The following is a 16,897-nucleotide window of genomic DNA, read 5'->3' as shown; positions in this document are numbered from 1 at the left end:
TCGCGCTGAAATCTGTTACATTTAATCGAGCTTTTATCGTCCATCTACATTAATGAAACGTTAATAAAAAATGCTCTTTAAAGGTTTAGAAAAAGGGCTTACTGTCCTTGTTTTTCTTTGGCTAAGTGAATAGTGCACGTGTTGCGAAAATTTAGAACCATATATGCAGTTCCGAGAATTGCTCATTGTAGTTTTCAGACTTAGAGGTTTTTATATACTTTTTTACAATTTAAATCAATATTTTTGTAATTTAATTTAGACTAATTTACTAATTTAAATAATTAATCAAGCTTTTAGATTTTGTATTACGCCCAAAGGGGCGTTTTTCTTCATTAAATAAACTTTTAGACACTAAAAAAATAAATAATTTTTTGACGCCAGAAATGAGCAGAAGTTTTTGCAAAATATTTGAACCATTACGTTATGCTATTACCCACGGGTTATAATATTTTTTTCATGCAACTTGTGCATAGTCAAAACAGTTATATATTTTCTGTACATCTAAAAAGTGAAAAAACACATAACGCAATTCTATAAACACATTTAATGTTTTTAGTTAGGTATATCGTGAGTTAAGTGCACTTTCATTTAAGTCAATACGATTAAAAGTAAAATAATAATAATAATAATATTCTTAAGAACTGCATCCTTTGCTTTTAAACAGCTTCGCGTTTTAATCAATAAAAGACAGGTTTAATCGCAAAGACTATTATCTTACAGTCTGCCGAATGGCAACAGATTCGAATGCAAAGTGAAACAGCGTATTTACAGAGGATGACGCGCATTTGCAGTTTAAAATGAATCAACGCAAAATTGTGTTTCGAGATCAATAACCCTTTTGGCTAATAATAAACACATTTCTTCATATTTTTTATTTCTATTTTGTTTTTGATAAGAGATTTAACTGCTACAAAATAAAATATATCTATTTTCTTCTCCATTCCACTGATAATTTTTATCAGCGTTCGTAACTTATATCTATCTCTAAAGCCACATACGACATATCTACTACATAAATATAAGGGATTTTGTTTGTTTGTTAAGAATTTTGAATTTCCATAGATTTTAAATCTGCCTTTATACTTCCTTGTAAGAAGTAAGGGAAGTATTGTAATCACAAAAAATTTCTGGTATCATATTTCAAAGAAAATATTCATTTCAACTGCTCTCGAAACCATTTGAACGCTATTTTTGCGTAATATCTATACGTAAGGACTGAACAAAGGACTTTTTTTTGTCAAAAAGGATTGTAAAATGAATTCAGAAGAGACTTTTTCTTGACGTCTGTAGGTATGTATGTATGTATCTTGCATAACTGAAGAACAAATAGCCTCAGAACGTTAAAATTTTGTATATGGGACTGCTATAACATGTAGTTGTGCACCTTACGTTTTCGTTGCAATCGGCTGCACCAGTCATATATAAGCATATATATATATATATTCCCATCACGTGGCTCGGTAAGCTTAGTTTTTATTTATTTATTTATTTATTTATTTTTAATTCTTATATGCTGGTAAATTGGGCATTTATTGCTTTAAAAATGATTGAATCACGTAGTTTTTATGTTCCGGTTAAGGATCTTATGCTTTTAGTTAATCTGCATGTAATAATTGTAGAATTATAAAATATTTTAAAAGTTTAATTGGCGAGTTAAGCCTAACAAACCACCATTTATTTATATCTGAACCTCATTAGAATAGTGAATTAAGTCAGGTTAGGCATCTTTAATGTCTTTATTTTCAGTTTCGTGTAGATAAAAACCTGTCTTCTCGCCCGCTGGCCGAATTCCTTGTTTTCGCGTAGAAACTCTAATTTTAATAGCAAAGATTGTTTTTGAACTGTTTTAACTCCATTTGGTGTTTTATGCTTTTCTGTATTTTATAATTTTTAATGAAGATGTTTTGAGATTTTACGTACTTTCGTTTCGCCGTGAACTGAATTAATTGTATGAGAAATATATCTGTAATGAAATTTGAGGAAATAAGTTTAAATGAAGTGCAGCAAAAAATGTGTATAATTTAATAGGCCATACAAGGAAGTCATGTGGTGTCTACATTAGATTTTTTTTTGAGTAAAATCTTACAAATATGAAAAGTTTTATCTTGCAAAGTGAACATTAACAAGTGGCAAAGTGAAAAGGACAGAGTGAAAGTATGAAGTTTCTTGATATCCAGCTAAAAACAGTTATCAAATTTATCTGAAGTGTTTGCCAGTAGCAAATGAACGGAATGTAAGTGAATAACAGCATTTTATATGACATATCAGTATTTGCTTAAATTTAGTATACTATACTAAAATAGTGACTTTAAAATAAAAAAAATAAGCTTTTAGTGGAAAGCACTGAACAGAAAAGGACTGATAGCTGAAGTCTGAGAAGTCTCTGCTGATTTTGATGTTTTCATACGTTAAAAACCACAGTTTTTTGGAAATAATGATACACACTTCTGCTAACCTACAAACAATTATATGTGAGAAAGTTGTACTTACGATATTCAACTTGTTTTCACTTTCTGACGATTTGTTAGGAGGAATAACATCACTAACCGCAGGGGAAGGTTCATACTTCGGTGACTCCGTCATAAAATTCTGAAATGAAATTAAATATATTTCATGAAATAGTGGTTGTAAAAGTAAACAATAAGTTAAAACACACCTTAAAAATTATTAGGAGATTAGAAATAAAACTGGTTTGTGAGCACTACATTTTACGTATTTCCAATACATTATATACAGTATATTTTACGTATTTTACATATTACGTATTTCCAAATAATACTCTGATATTTTACAAAAGAAGTAAACTGTAGTAATGAATAAATAATTAGTAAATAATAATAAAATAATAATAATAACTGAGTAACAAATAATCATGGAACTCTTAATAATATTGGGTCAGTGCATAAATTCGTGCGCATTTTTTGGTAAATTTTTAAATAATATAAAAAACACAATTAAACATTTTAATTAATTATATATTTTCCTCCATTATCTACAATGTCTCGCCATCTTACAGGCAGCATTTTTATGCCATTGTGTAGAAAGTGTATTTGATGCAAAGAAACTTGAAAATTCATTGTGTCTATTCTGTTTAGAATTTAATTTTTTTTCCTGTAAAAAACATTTGTACGGCACGAAGTAAGTGAAAATCACTTGAGGCAATATCTGGGGAGTAAGCAGGATGTGGCAAAAGCTCCCAATTAAATTCACTAATTTTTTGCAGCGTTGTTCGAGCCGTATGAGGTCTAGCGGTCCATGATGAAACAACACTTTCTTGATATTCACCAATTGTGGGCGTTTTTTGATCAATTCTGAGTTTAGACGACAAAGTTGTTCACTGTAAACTTCTGAATTAATCGTTTGATTTGGTTCTAACAGTTCAAAACGTCCTGAACGGGGTTGATCATCAATGCTGTTTTTTCCAACTTTAAATTTTTTAAACCATTTCTGGGCATTCCTTACACTAATAATTAATAGCACCATGTACAGTGGTGGCCAAAATTGTGGAGACTTTTGGAAATTTTTATGTTTTTGAACTTTGTATGCTTATAGAAAACGTTACGTTTCACAAAATGCAAACTTGTATATATCATTTTAAAGAGAATTTATTACTGAATTTAATACAAAACACAAAATTCAATTATTTGCAATATAAAAAAAAGTTAAACGATAATAGTTATCGATATACCTTAGATAGTGATGATTTCAGTGTGTTGTCAGTACTTAGTAGGGTAATCTTTGTTTTTGATTACAGCTTCACATCGACGTTTCATTGAGCTGACAAGAGTTTTAAGCTCTTCTTTCGTTATTACATGATGCCAGGAAACAATTATATCCTCAATTAGTTCCCTTTTATTTGATGGGCCCCTCATTCGGACAAGAGTTTACAAACGGTGCCACAAATTTTCGATAGGATTAAGGTCAGGACTGTTTCCTGGCCACGACAACAATTTAATGCTCTTTGTACGAAACCACTCTTTCGATATTTTGGCCGTGTGGCAAGGAGCAGAATCCTGCTGGAAAAAAAAACGAAGCATTGTTAGGAAAGAGATCTCTGATGGAAGGTAGAAGTTTTGGTTCTAGAATAGTGTCAATGTGTTTTCTGGCATTCAGTGTCCCATCGATGACATGAAGGCGACCAATACCATCTGCTGACATGCATGACCAAATCATAACACTAACTGGGTTCTTCACAGTTGCTTGAATGCAGTCAGGATGTAGCTCTTCTTCTATTCTACGTCTTACATATTTTCGCCCATCACTACCGAATAATGATATCTTAGTTTCATCACTCCATATAACTTGTGACCACTGATCATCTGTCCAATGTGTTCCTTTGCCCACTGTAGTCTTTGTTTTCGTTGCTGAAAATTAAGATAAGGCTTTTTTCGTGGAATTCTACCTCCCAGTCCAACATCTGTTAATCTTCTCCTGATTGTTCTTGAACTGACAGAAACACCAGCATCATTCAGATCATTTCTGATGGCCGCTGATGACATTTTTCTATCTTGGAGATATAGTAGTTTTATTCTTCTGTCCTCAATAAATGTGGTGCACCTTTTCCGGCCTTTTCCTTCTTTGTTTTTTATTGAATGTGTCTCCTGTTATCGTAAACAAAACTTTCGGACTTCAGATGTAGTCACTGAACCACCCACCTGTCTTGCAATTTCAGCATAGGAAAGACCACTTTCTCGTAACACAATAATATTACATCTCTTTCCAGGTGTCCAATCTACTCTTTTATTTGATGTCATTACTTCTTGACTAAATATTAAAAATCTTTACAAAACTTCCTACTTGTAATTGCAGTGTTATAAGAAACAGGTCCTCCTTCTACAGAACAAAGCAAACTAATGAATTGTTTCAAGTGTAAACATGATGTCAGCTTCTACTGGCAGTTACTAACATTTGATTGGTTCTCAGAACAAGAACAGTGATTGGCCAGGAAAGCTAGACATTACAAACCACTTCATAACTGTGTTTTTTATTTATATTAAAGTACATATAACTTTTTTGTATTGCAAATAATTGAATTTTGTGTTTTGTATTGAATTCAGTAATAAATTCTCTTTAAAATGATATATACAAGTTTGCATTTTGCGAAACGTAACATTTTCCATAAGCATACAAAGTTCAAAAACATAAAAATTTCCAAAAGTGCCCACAATTTTGGCCACCACTGTACACTATTAGTTTTTATCACTGCAAACCTGGCAGATTCACCACACGAAAATAAAAAAATGTAGCTCAGCACGTTTGTACTGATTATCTATATTCATCTTCTAAGGGTACTAAAATGTGTTCGATATTTACGAAAGTTGGTGATGAACTGAATAATATGTGAGTCAAATGGTGACAAGTTTCAAGAGATTCAAAATCGCATTGTTTTAGTAAATGCGTCATAGTGAATTCCATGCATACTCTTAATGCGCGCGAACTTATGGACTAACCCGATACATAAGATTAAGATTCTTATTCTTGAAATAAAAAGAATTACATGTTGTAAAGAAAATACAACGCAAAATTACTTAAAATGGATTGAAAAGCGAGTTTGATTAATAGTAATTATTTTGGTTTCGAGATTAGTTACGACTTTCAACAATTTCCACATGTTATTCTAGCTAATGCAAAAAATACAGCTGTAAGATTCAGTTGGCACTTGCTGAATAAAATGTTTTGCGAATTTACACAAAAATGGAACATAACAGTAGTAGTATGTATAACTAGAAATAAAAATAAGAACAGTATAAGACAATTTTACTAATAATATTTGTTACTAAAAATAGTAGGAAAATACTTCACGTAAATGATATTTTTAACTTCCATTATTAATATTATCTTATTCAAATATGTAGGGTTACAAAAGAATTGTCTTAGATGACAGATACATATGAAAAATCAAGAAAATGTAAAACGTTGCTATGAATCGAGCCTCAGACGGAACTATTACAATAGCATATAGAACTTAAGTACTTCCTGATTCTCTGCACCCCCTCTTTCAACATACTATAGAACTACCGTGTTTTGGTTTTATTTTTGCGTATACGTGTGATAATAGCTAACATATGTGTGCACGTATCACATATCTGTTTCAGTACATGCTTTATGCTTTATGTTCAATCACCATTTCGTTGATAACTATCCATCGGTAAATATCGAATGTTAGTTTTCTCATGAAATTCTCGTTGTTTATAAAACAATTATTTTTATTAATATTATTTATTAAGAGAGAAAAAGTACCTAGGAATCATAAAAATAATCCAACAAATATTTTTCGCCAGTTCTCAAAATACTGAATAGTCTGGCGATTATTTCTGGGGTTGCGATTTTTTTTTATAAACATAACAGAATTAAGATTGTTTGAACCTCGATTGATAGAGTGTTTAGATAATGCGGGGGGAAATTATACGTACAATAATACATATAATTTATATATAAATTTCATGTCATTCATTACCATATTCTGCACACAGATGGTTGTAATATCATACAGAAAACACTTTTGCGTGTTTAAAACGGGAAGATATTTATGCTTGCTGATATTTTGCCAAACATTGTTGCAAAAACCGATAAGCATCGCTGTAAAACAATATATCTCTGAGGAACTCTTTTATGGAAATTTAAAATCACGAAATGTACTTTGAAATCTCCAAACTATGACCCCCCAAATATTGGAAAACTATGATGTAAAAGCCCTAATAAAAGATGTAAATAGGACTCAAGGTAAATTAAAAGCGGTGTTTTAAAGATGCTTTTTGAATAATTAGGATACATAAAGCAGCATATCAATTTTGTTCAATAAAAAATAAATATATTGTGACGAAATATATATTATCGTTTTTTTAGATATATATATATATACTATAAAATTGAATCTGTTTCTTTGCTAAAATCTACTTTGGCGCCATTTAATGTCGAATCGACAGAGATTTGAAATGCTGGGATAGCTTAAACGGAGTCGAAGATAAGGAGATCCTTCAGCTAGTGTTAAGTTTAGGATTGTGTATCCATAGATCGCCAATAGATGGCGGTAGTGTTTGTTTGTAAAAAGAAACTGTGATGTCAATTATGTATATGTATCAGTTCGTCTTTGGTGTTCGTGAATAAATGTTGTGTGGAAGAACGCTCCTCTGTTTATTACTTTAACTGCGATCCAGTCTGTTTATTAGAGATTTACACATATTTTGTTTATGGTGCCTGCAAACCGGGATTATTACGAGCCAGAAAATCGACAGACTGAATATTTCGAAAATGGAGGGCGTTCTTGAAAATTTGAAAAAGAAACGATCGGTTGTAAGACAATTAACTACGAAACTGATAAGCAAAGTCGAATCGAATTTAGCAAATAATATTCCGCTAAATGAGAAAATTGAGATAATCGAGGATTTATATGAACAGTTAATTGAGAAAATCAATGAACTGAAAAGTTTAGATTCAGAAATAGAAACGAAAGTAACTTCGGAGGAGATTGAAAATGAAGTTACCTTAAGTCAAGAATACCAGGATAAAACTGTTATATGGAGAGGAAGAATGCAACGATTTTTTAAGAAGAATTCGGAATCTTCTAGAACAGTTCATCAGAACGAAACGGCTAATGTTGCACTTCCAGTTGAAACAAAAACAGTGAAGTTACCACGTCTGCAAATCGGAACTTATTACGGAGATTCGTGTAAATGGTTAGACTTCTGGAACCAGTTCGAAAATACAATTCATAATCATAGTGGATTGAGAAAAACTGAAAAATTTGCGTACCTAAAATCCTTACTTGGAGGTAATGCTTTAGCTGCCATTTCCGCTTTCGCTTTAAGTGACCAGAATTATGATTCCGCAGTAGAAATATTGAAAGAACGTTTTGGAAGACAAGATGTTGTTATCACCTCGCATATGAATAAATTATTATCCCTTGAACCAGTGGGAAACATTTCAAATGTTAAAGCACTGCGTAAGCTGTACGACGAATGCGAAGTCAACATTCGAAGTTTAGAATCGTTAAACGTTACTTCTGGAAGTTATGGAAATATTCTCTGTCCTATCATTTTGCAGAAATTTCCAGAGGAATTAAATTTGGAATTTAATCGAAGTCGAAATATGGAAGCAGGATTTGATATAAAGGAACTTATAGAATTCTTAAAAAAGGAAGTTAACTGTCGAGAAGCTGCAAGTTTAATGAATTCTGCGAAAACGAATCAGAAACCATACTTTCGTCAAAATGAACAACGCACGAAAGTTTATCCGAATTATAAACCGAAAGTTCCGACTGCTTCAGCTTTATCAACAATTGGATACAAATGTATATTTTGTGACAAAAAAGATCATACGAAATATAAATGTACTGAGGTGAACGCTGATGAGAAACGCAACATTTTCAAACGTACAGGAAAATGTTTTATATGTTTTGGATGTAAACATTTAGCTATCAACTGTAAGAACAAACAGTTTTCCTGCAAAAAGTGCCGCGGTAAACATCATGAAAGTGTGTGTGTGAATCCCGCATCAGCTGTCTCCAGTGCAAAAAATAAGGAAACCGAAACATCCGCGGAAATTGTTCAAAATTCTTCTGCCAAAACTGGATCTAATATTATGCTTCAAACGGTGTATGCTGTGGCTGAGGGCAGAAATAAGAACTGTATTGTGAGATGTCTTCTTGACGGCGGTAGCCAAATCTCTGCAATTCGCGAAGATTTATCAAGAAAATTACAGTTACCAGTGAAAGGAGAAACTGTTTTAAATCTGCATACCTTCGGTGAAAAGAACGGGAAACATTGGCGGCGAAAGAAAGTTGAACTTACGCTCCGAAATATTAATGACCCTGAAAAATCCATAAATCTCGAAGTCATTGAAGTACCAGTCATAACAAATGCCGATATACGAGTACCAGATGTAGAAATCAAATCCAACCTCCAAGCATTCGGCATCACTTTGACAGACTGTGGTGGCGCCGGTGGAATGAGTCATATTTCCGTTTTAATCGGCGCTGACATTATGTGGAAAATAGCAAGCGAAGAAATAAAAAGGATAAACAGAAATGCCGTAGCTATGAAAACCTTGTTTGGGTGGTGTATACAAGGCAAATTTCCTTCACCAGACTTTCAAATCCATGATGCGTGTTTAAACGTAAGTGTAGAAGAGAAACTTCTAAAAAGCGTCGAATCGTTTTGGGATATTGAATCTATAGGAATTAAAAATGTTTCTGACGAAGAACAAAATGAAATCGCGTTGCAGATATTTAACAACTCGATTACACAAAAGGGTGATAGATACGAAGTTAGACTTCCATGGAAAGATCAGAATGTGACTTTAAGAGACAATTTTAAGAATGCTGAAAGACGATTTTTAAAGCTGATCGAACACTTTAAATCAAACTTGAACTTTTATGCGCAATATAAAGAAGTGATTGACTATCAGCTTAAGGAAGAAATCATAGAAAAGGTCGATCTTGGTACTCCATCTGGGAGACGAACTTACTACATACCTCACCGTGCTGTCATCCGTGAAGATCATAATTCTACGAAACTTCGCATTGTTTATGATGCTTCTTCAAAGGAAAAAAAGCTTGAATCTCTAAATGATAATTTACTACAAGGACCAAATCTTCTTCCTGAACTTTTGAAAGTTTTAATAAATTTTCGACTTCATCGAATTGCATTTACGTCAGATATTGAGAAAGCGTTTTTACAAATTTCTGTTGCACCTGAAGATCGGGATTCAATGCGATTTTTGTGGATTGATGAGAATTCAAGTTTGAGCAATCCGAGAATTCAAGTTTATCGGATGTGTCGTGTAATTTTTGGAGCAAAATCAAGTCCATTTTTGCTGAGCGCTTGCATTAAGCATCATATAAAGAAATTTGAAGACATACATCCCAGAACTGTAGAAATGTTAGAAAACTTCGTGTATGTTGACGATTTGATTTGTGGATCAGATACGGAGGAGGAAGCTATACAGATATATCATGAAGCCAATGATATAATGAAAAAGGCATCAATGACTTTGACCAAATGGAATTCTAATTCGGATACTGTAAAAAACCAGTATAAATCAAGTGACAACTTCGTTAGCTTTAAATTGCCTGACTGTGATTCCCCCTCAAAGATTCTTGGACTTCAATGGGATACAATTAAGGATATCTTCTGTTTTAATGCACAAGACGTTATTGATTTCATCCAGTCAAATGACCAAACAAAACGTTGTGTTTTAAAAGCTGCTTCAAAAATCTTCGATCCTGTTGGGTTTCTTGCTTCATATGTTATTCAAGCAAAAGTTCTGTTTCAGGATTTATGGCTGAAAGGTGTTGATTGGGATGAAATTATCCCACCAGAATTGCAAGACAAGTGGAATAAATGGTATAGGCAACTATGTGATCTACCTAATATCCAGATATCTCGGTGGTATTTTCGTGATGTTGATGAAACACTATTTTGTGATTCATCTCAAAGTGCTTACGGAGCAGCAGTGTACGTGAAATTCCGTAGCTTAAAATATTGTGGAACAAGTTTAGTGATAGCCAAGAGCAGAGTGGCTCTCTTGAAAAAATTATCTTTACCAAGACTCGAGCTTATGGCAGCAGTGTTAGGTGCAAGACTTGTAACTACAGTCCGTGTGCATTTTACTCAAGCTAAGACTCATTTATGGACAGATTCTCTTATTGTCCTTCATTGGATAAAGAACTCACCACGGCGATGGAAAACATTCGTACAAAATCGAGTGTCTGAAATTCAAGACAAAACATCCCCGAGCATGTGGCATCATTGTCCTGGCTCAGATAATCCAGCCGATAAAATCACACGTGGTGTTAAAGTGAGTGATCTTGTAGTAGATCAAGTGTGGTGGCATGGACCTCCATGGCTTCATCAAGATGAAATAAATTGGCCTAAAGTGAACGAGCATTGTAACATAGCAGATAGTGCTGAAGAAAGAGTTGTGACTCAAGTTACTAGCAGTGTTCAACCCTTACAACCTGTGTTAAAAAAAGAAAACTTTAGTGACTTAGGTAAACTTTTAAGAGTCACGTCATATGTATTTAGATTCATTAATAATTTAAAGTCACAGAATAGAGTGATTGGTCCAGTGACCAAAAATGAAATATGTAATGCTATGTGTTATTGGATTATCTTATCACAAGGTGAGTATTTTTTTGAAGAGTTGAATGATGTTAAATGTAAAAAACCATTGTCTCATAATTCCAAATTGTTTGGATTAAATCCAATAATGGATGAAAAGGGTTGTTTAAGAGTTGGAAGTAGATTAGTAAAATCATCATTAGATGTCGATGAAATTCAGCCTATAATATTACCAAATAATTATTTTTCTCGTTTAATTATTTTGAATTGTCATGAAAAGGTACTTCATAGTGGTGTAAATGAAACTTTAGTGCAAGTAAGAGGGAAATTTTGGATTTTAAAAGCCAGACGTTTTGTAAAATCTGTGTTACATGATTGTAGATTTTGTAAAAAATATAATGCTAAAGCTGGACACGAGATATCGGCTCCTCTTCCAGCTGACCGAGTGGAGAAAGCTCAACCATTTGAGGTAAGTGGCATAGATTTCGCTGGCCCTTTGTATTTAAAGGATGGTACAAAAGTGTATATTTCATTGTTTACCTGTGCAGTGACTCGAGGAGTCCATTTAGAATTGTTATCAAATTTAAGTGCAGAGTGTTTCATTCAAGCCTTACGTAGATTTTTTGCACGTAGGGGTATTTGTAGAGTTATATATTCTGATAATGCTAAAACCTTTAAGACTGCTGATCGTGAATTAAAATATTTGTATAAATTATGTAAAGATGAAAAGGTTCTAAATTTCCTTGGTAAAAAGGGGTTTGAATGGAAATTTATTGTAGAAGGTGCTCCTTGGTGGGGCGGATTCTGGGAACGTTTGGTAAGATCTGTAAAAACTTGTTTAAAACGTATCTTAGGTAAAGCTTCTTTATATTATGAAGAACTGTATACTGTTTTAGTTGAAGTTGAAGCTGTTATTAATTCTAGACCTATAACGTATGTATACAATGAACCAAATGAACCTGATCCTCTTTCACCATCTCATTTTATAACTGGATCTAGATTGACTGTTTTACCTTCACCTGAATCTAAACTAGAATCTACAAGATCACAGTTGATTAAAAGATGGAAGCATAGGCAATTAATATTAGAGCATTTTTGGAAAAGGTTTTATAAAGAATATTTGTTAGAATTAAAATCAGTCATGTTTTCAAAAACTCCAAAGAATTCTCCCGTGTTTAAAATTAATGATGTTGTACTTGTACGAGAAGATAATGTGAAACGCTGTAACTGGAAGATAGGTAGGATTAAGGAATTATTTCATGGAAGAGATGACAGAATTAGATCTTGTGAGATTCAGTTAGATAAGGGTGTTGTTAGAAGACCAATTGAAAGACTTTATAATCTTGAAGTTCAATAAAATTGATGCATCCGTAAACGGATGCATGGGGGGGGGAGTGTTAAGTTTAGGATTGTGTATCCATAGATCGCCAATAGATGGCGGTAGTGTTTGTTTGTAAAAAGAAACTGTGATGTCAATTATGTATATGTATCAGTTCGTCTTTGGTGTTCGTGAATAAATGTTGTGTGGAAGAACGCTCCTCTGTTTATTACTTTAACTGCGATCCAGTCTGTTTATTAGAGATTTACACATATTTTGTTTAGCTAGGTCTTGGCGATATTCTGGAAGTTTCCGAAAAATATATTTTCGAAGTTTAAGGAACGATTTTTCTCGACTCTTCCAGAAGCGCTTATTTTTCTTCTTTTCACTCCTATAAAACAGGACTCTATAAGCAGTGGACAGTCAGTAATTTCAGAGTTTTTGGTTCATTAACAGGGACTTCGAAAAGACAGAATTTTTCACATAAATAATAAATTTCTACTCCAAACAAATAATAAAATTTATTAACCTAGAAAACGCTTTTAGCGTAAAAATAAATTTTATCGAAGTATCTGAGAGTCTATCAGTTCGGACTCTTGAAACATTTTGCTAGACGATATCTTGTTTCGTGATTACTGCTTTAGACATTGCACTGTGAATGATTTTGATGATCTGCGATATTCCTCACATGTGAAGGAGAATTAGCCTCTGTTTTTCTCTTCAGGCTATTTATTTTTAGGTGTTTATCTTGCTGAGTGAGCTGTTATTTTCTTCTATTCATGTGGCGGAGTTAATAAAATCTCAACAAACCCATAATACGCAACAGCAACGTGGACGAAAGTGGTGATGATTGAGATCATAATAACTACTAACTTCCATTAAGAATTCACAATGAATAAAGTGAAAAATCAACAGTATACAGGCCGGAATTCAAACCACGGATATCTTCCAACTGCCAGCCGAATTCTTAGCCGTTTTATCAAGAGACCCCGGCCCGGAAAAAGCGAAATTTTTTACAAAATAATCTTTTCTCTGCTGTCTTTGTAGATAGATGAATGCAAAATAAATACAAATACATATTTTCTCTGATTTTATATAATTTTAGATAAATTGAGAAATAAAAGTAGGTTTAATTTGGTTGGGTTTATTTGATTACGACAAATCAAACTATGGATATATGCTTGAGAAATACCTTCGTGGAGGACTTTTTAAAAAGAACTGGATCGTTTACACATAGAGAACACCACGAAAACGCCCAAGCAGCCACCTCTTCGCCTAGAATCGAACTCAGGTCGGAATTACCCCGGTTCAGCGACATAACCACTCGGCTGCTAGTGGCCTGAAAAACACATTAATCCGAAATCCACACACATTAATCCGAAATTAGTGTAGTCTTCTTCGTCAGAGGTAGCGCTAGTAACGCTACCTCGGTTAATTGAGATTCTGTAATATACATTTGAAAAACTCGCAAACACACTAAATTTAAAAAATATTTAGACCATGTAATCAATAAGATGTAGCACATAGTACATAAACGCAATCAGTGAGACTCATGCGAACATGTGTAAAGTTTTCCAGTACATTTACAAATATGTATGCAGTTTTATGCATAGATGCTTGTATATTTTTTTGTATATGAGTAATTATGAAATCGGAAAATAAGCCGTTAGAAATAAAAGAACAGTAAAGAAAGAACAAACCCAAGAATGAAGAAACAAGCAAAAAATGTTGACCCAATCCAATCATTCCAACTTTTCTAGTGTGCCAAAACTATTCGGTCCACTAACCACAGCGAATGAGGTTTTCGAAAAACTGTTGAAGCCAACAAAAGATGGGAGTGAGGTAACTGTGTATGAATATATACGTGAAGAGAAGTTAGAAACGGTAAGAGGGGATGTGTGAATCTTTTTTTCTTTCTTTAACTGCATACCCCCTCACACATACTTGCACTGATCGATGCCAGAAAGCAGCTAAAAGCAGTAATCGTGTGAATCGAATTCGTGCCAAATGTACCGTAAAAAAAGAGATCTTTGTGAGACGGCAAAAAACATCAAAAATAAATTCGATTGTTCTTAAAGGGTCCTCAGGCTTTCATTGGATCTTTTGAGTTCACTAAGAATTTCTTTTTTCCTTTTCTTTTTCACAATATCCAACATTAACGGTAGATCTATCTTTTCAAAAATAAATAAAAATTAGTAAAAAAAGAGTATTGAAACATACTTTGTTTTTGTTTATGAATTCTGCGTGACACTGAACTTTGAAATGTTTCGTAAAGGATATACCTATTGTTATATATTATGTAAAGTAGCTTCACAATAAACGACGCTATATACAGCCCCTCCCTTTTAGAAAACTTAAACAAGTACTTTTTCTAGTAAACCTTTAAATTTTTTTTCTTTTTTGCAAACTATTGATATCCTACTCGTATTATAAAAATTATAAAACTAACCAAATAAAGAGCTTTTAAGCACACGGATTCGGGTAAAAAATAATAAAATTTTCTAAGGCATAAACGTCAACAAATGTCGTTGAATAACTAAGCCAGAAAGCGCTTGTCACGTGCTCTGATGTCATATCTCACAATATTTCTATCAAAAGAACAATTTTACAAATGGACTTGCATATTTTAACTTAAATTTTTAAAGTTACAATATGATTCAATTTTAACACAAGCAATCGGGTGGCTATTTAATTGCTTTTATTCATTAAAAAACTAAATTTCTACAAATTCAGATTTTTTAGCTGTATACAATGAATATGGTTAGTTCTGTCTTTGTCTTTTCTACGTACTGCTGAAAAGTCAATTTTATAAATTATAATCACAAAATTATAGTTTTAAAGGAGTTTCAAATAAAGCTGTTAAATTTTTGTTGTGCGTTCGCAAAACCTATTTGTGTGGAAGAAGGATTTTCTTCCACGTTTTATTTGAAAAAGAAATACAGAACGAAATTAAAATTTAATACTAATTTACGGTTAAAGTTAAGTGAAATAAGACCAGACATAAAGAAATTGATCTCTCTTATAGGACCAAATTTCACACTAAATTTTAGAATTAAAGTATTATAACTTAAATTTTGATAATTAAAATGGTAACACATTTTTTATTTAATATTTTTATGTGTGCACATTTAATATAGCCAATAGGTTGTGCAAATGGCAAAATATATATATTTTTAATACTTCTATTGAGAAACTGAAAAATAATCATTGTAAAATGTAGTGGTGGTACTAATGTTTTCTTTCAATTTTTGTTTAGATGGTAAGCGTTAGTCAGTTAGTTAGATGAAGCTCTAGTCAAAAGGTTGCAACCTTTTGACTAGAGCTTCATAAGGCTGGAATAGAGCTCCATAAAGCTGGAACCATAGGCGATATGGCGCCATACGTTTCTTTCGCATTTATCTTGAAAACTATGAGTCATACAGGTACAGGTGTACGACACTTGGAATTTGTGTATTCCAAGTGAGGAATCTGGCTGTGTACGGTCTTGATGAAGCACTTCTAACGCAATATTCTATTTAACACTGATATTAGCTCCTAAATGATTCTTTTAATTAATCTTTCTTTTATAAGAATTTGATATTACCATAATGCTCGTTCTGTAGCAATAAACATATGTATATAATTTCGATATTAAAATGTTCATTTTCTTCCTACTTATGCAGCCGAAGTCTGGCAAATCATTCTCAAAGAATGGTAAAAATAATCAAGAGAAAAGTTTAAAGCGATGTCATTCACAAGTTACAGGAGACGCGCTAAACTTTATAAAGACGCTAAACTTAATAAAAGATTTCCATATGAATTGTTAGTACCGGTCCCGCAACGCAAGATAATTGCATCTAAAATCTTCAAATTACAATATAAGAATTAGCTTTTTTAAAAAATATGAAAGGCCACAAAAATAAATAATAATTTTGTATCAATTACATATGATACGGCGATAGAAAAATCTTTGATAATTTACTAAAAAGGAACTTCTAAGTATTATTAAGTAGATCATGAATTAAATGCATTTTTATTTAAATCAGTTCACATTATTACATTAAAAATATCAAAATATTATTAAGATCTTCATTTATTGCTTTTACACTGCTTATTTTGTTAATCAATAGCAAACAAATAACATTTGAAAGTGATGTACTACCAAGATGCACATTAGCAAGATGCAAGTATTTTATTTTTGGCAGTGATAATAAATTGCTTTTAAATCTCTCAGTTCGATAATCATAAATTCCTTCAATAAATTAAAAACAAATTCAAAAATTCAACATTTGGGCTTCAAAATGAATATGTTCAGGTAAAGGATTATATATTTTGAAAATTTGGTGCCTATAGATGCCGCCATTTTTTCGCAAAGCTAAGAACATACATACATACAAATGCTTCATTATTTCACAACGGAGACTAGAAATTTGATGCAGAAACAAGTGTTATATGTACACATCATGAGTCACAAATTTTCAAATTAACAGGTCCTTCGGGGTTTTTAATTTTAAAACCCCAATCTAGTAGTAAGCAAGGG

At 32.6% G+C, this 16,897-nt stretch overlaps 1 protein-coding gene across 1 annotated transcript in view; it reads right to left on the bottom strand.

Moving 5' to 3' along the window:
* Positions 1-16,897, bottom strand: part of LOC118185639 (uncharacterized) — a 669,417-nt gene that overhangs the window by 544,138 nt on the left and 108,382 nt on the right. The window contains exon 2 of the mRNA XM_085813050.1: positions 2,491-2,589. Coding sequence (XP_085669176.1) covers positions 2,491-2,589 — 99 coding nt within the window. The remainder of the gene's footprint in view (positions 1-2,490; positions 2,590-16,897) is intronic.

The sequence above is a fragment of the Stegodyphus dumicola genome, chromosome 3 (genome assembly GCF_044657685.1).
Source record: "Stegodyphus dumicola isolate Sdum_Otavi_A_Nest chromosome 3, ASM4465768v1".
Taxonomy (NCBI): Eukaryota; Metazoa; Arthropoda; class Arachnida; order Araneae; family Eresidae; genus Stegodyphus; species Stegodyphus dumicola.
Note: the sequence above shows the minus strand (reverse complement) of the source record. Positions and strands in the feature narration are given on the sequence as shown.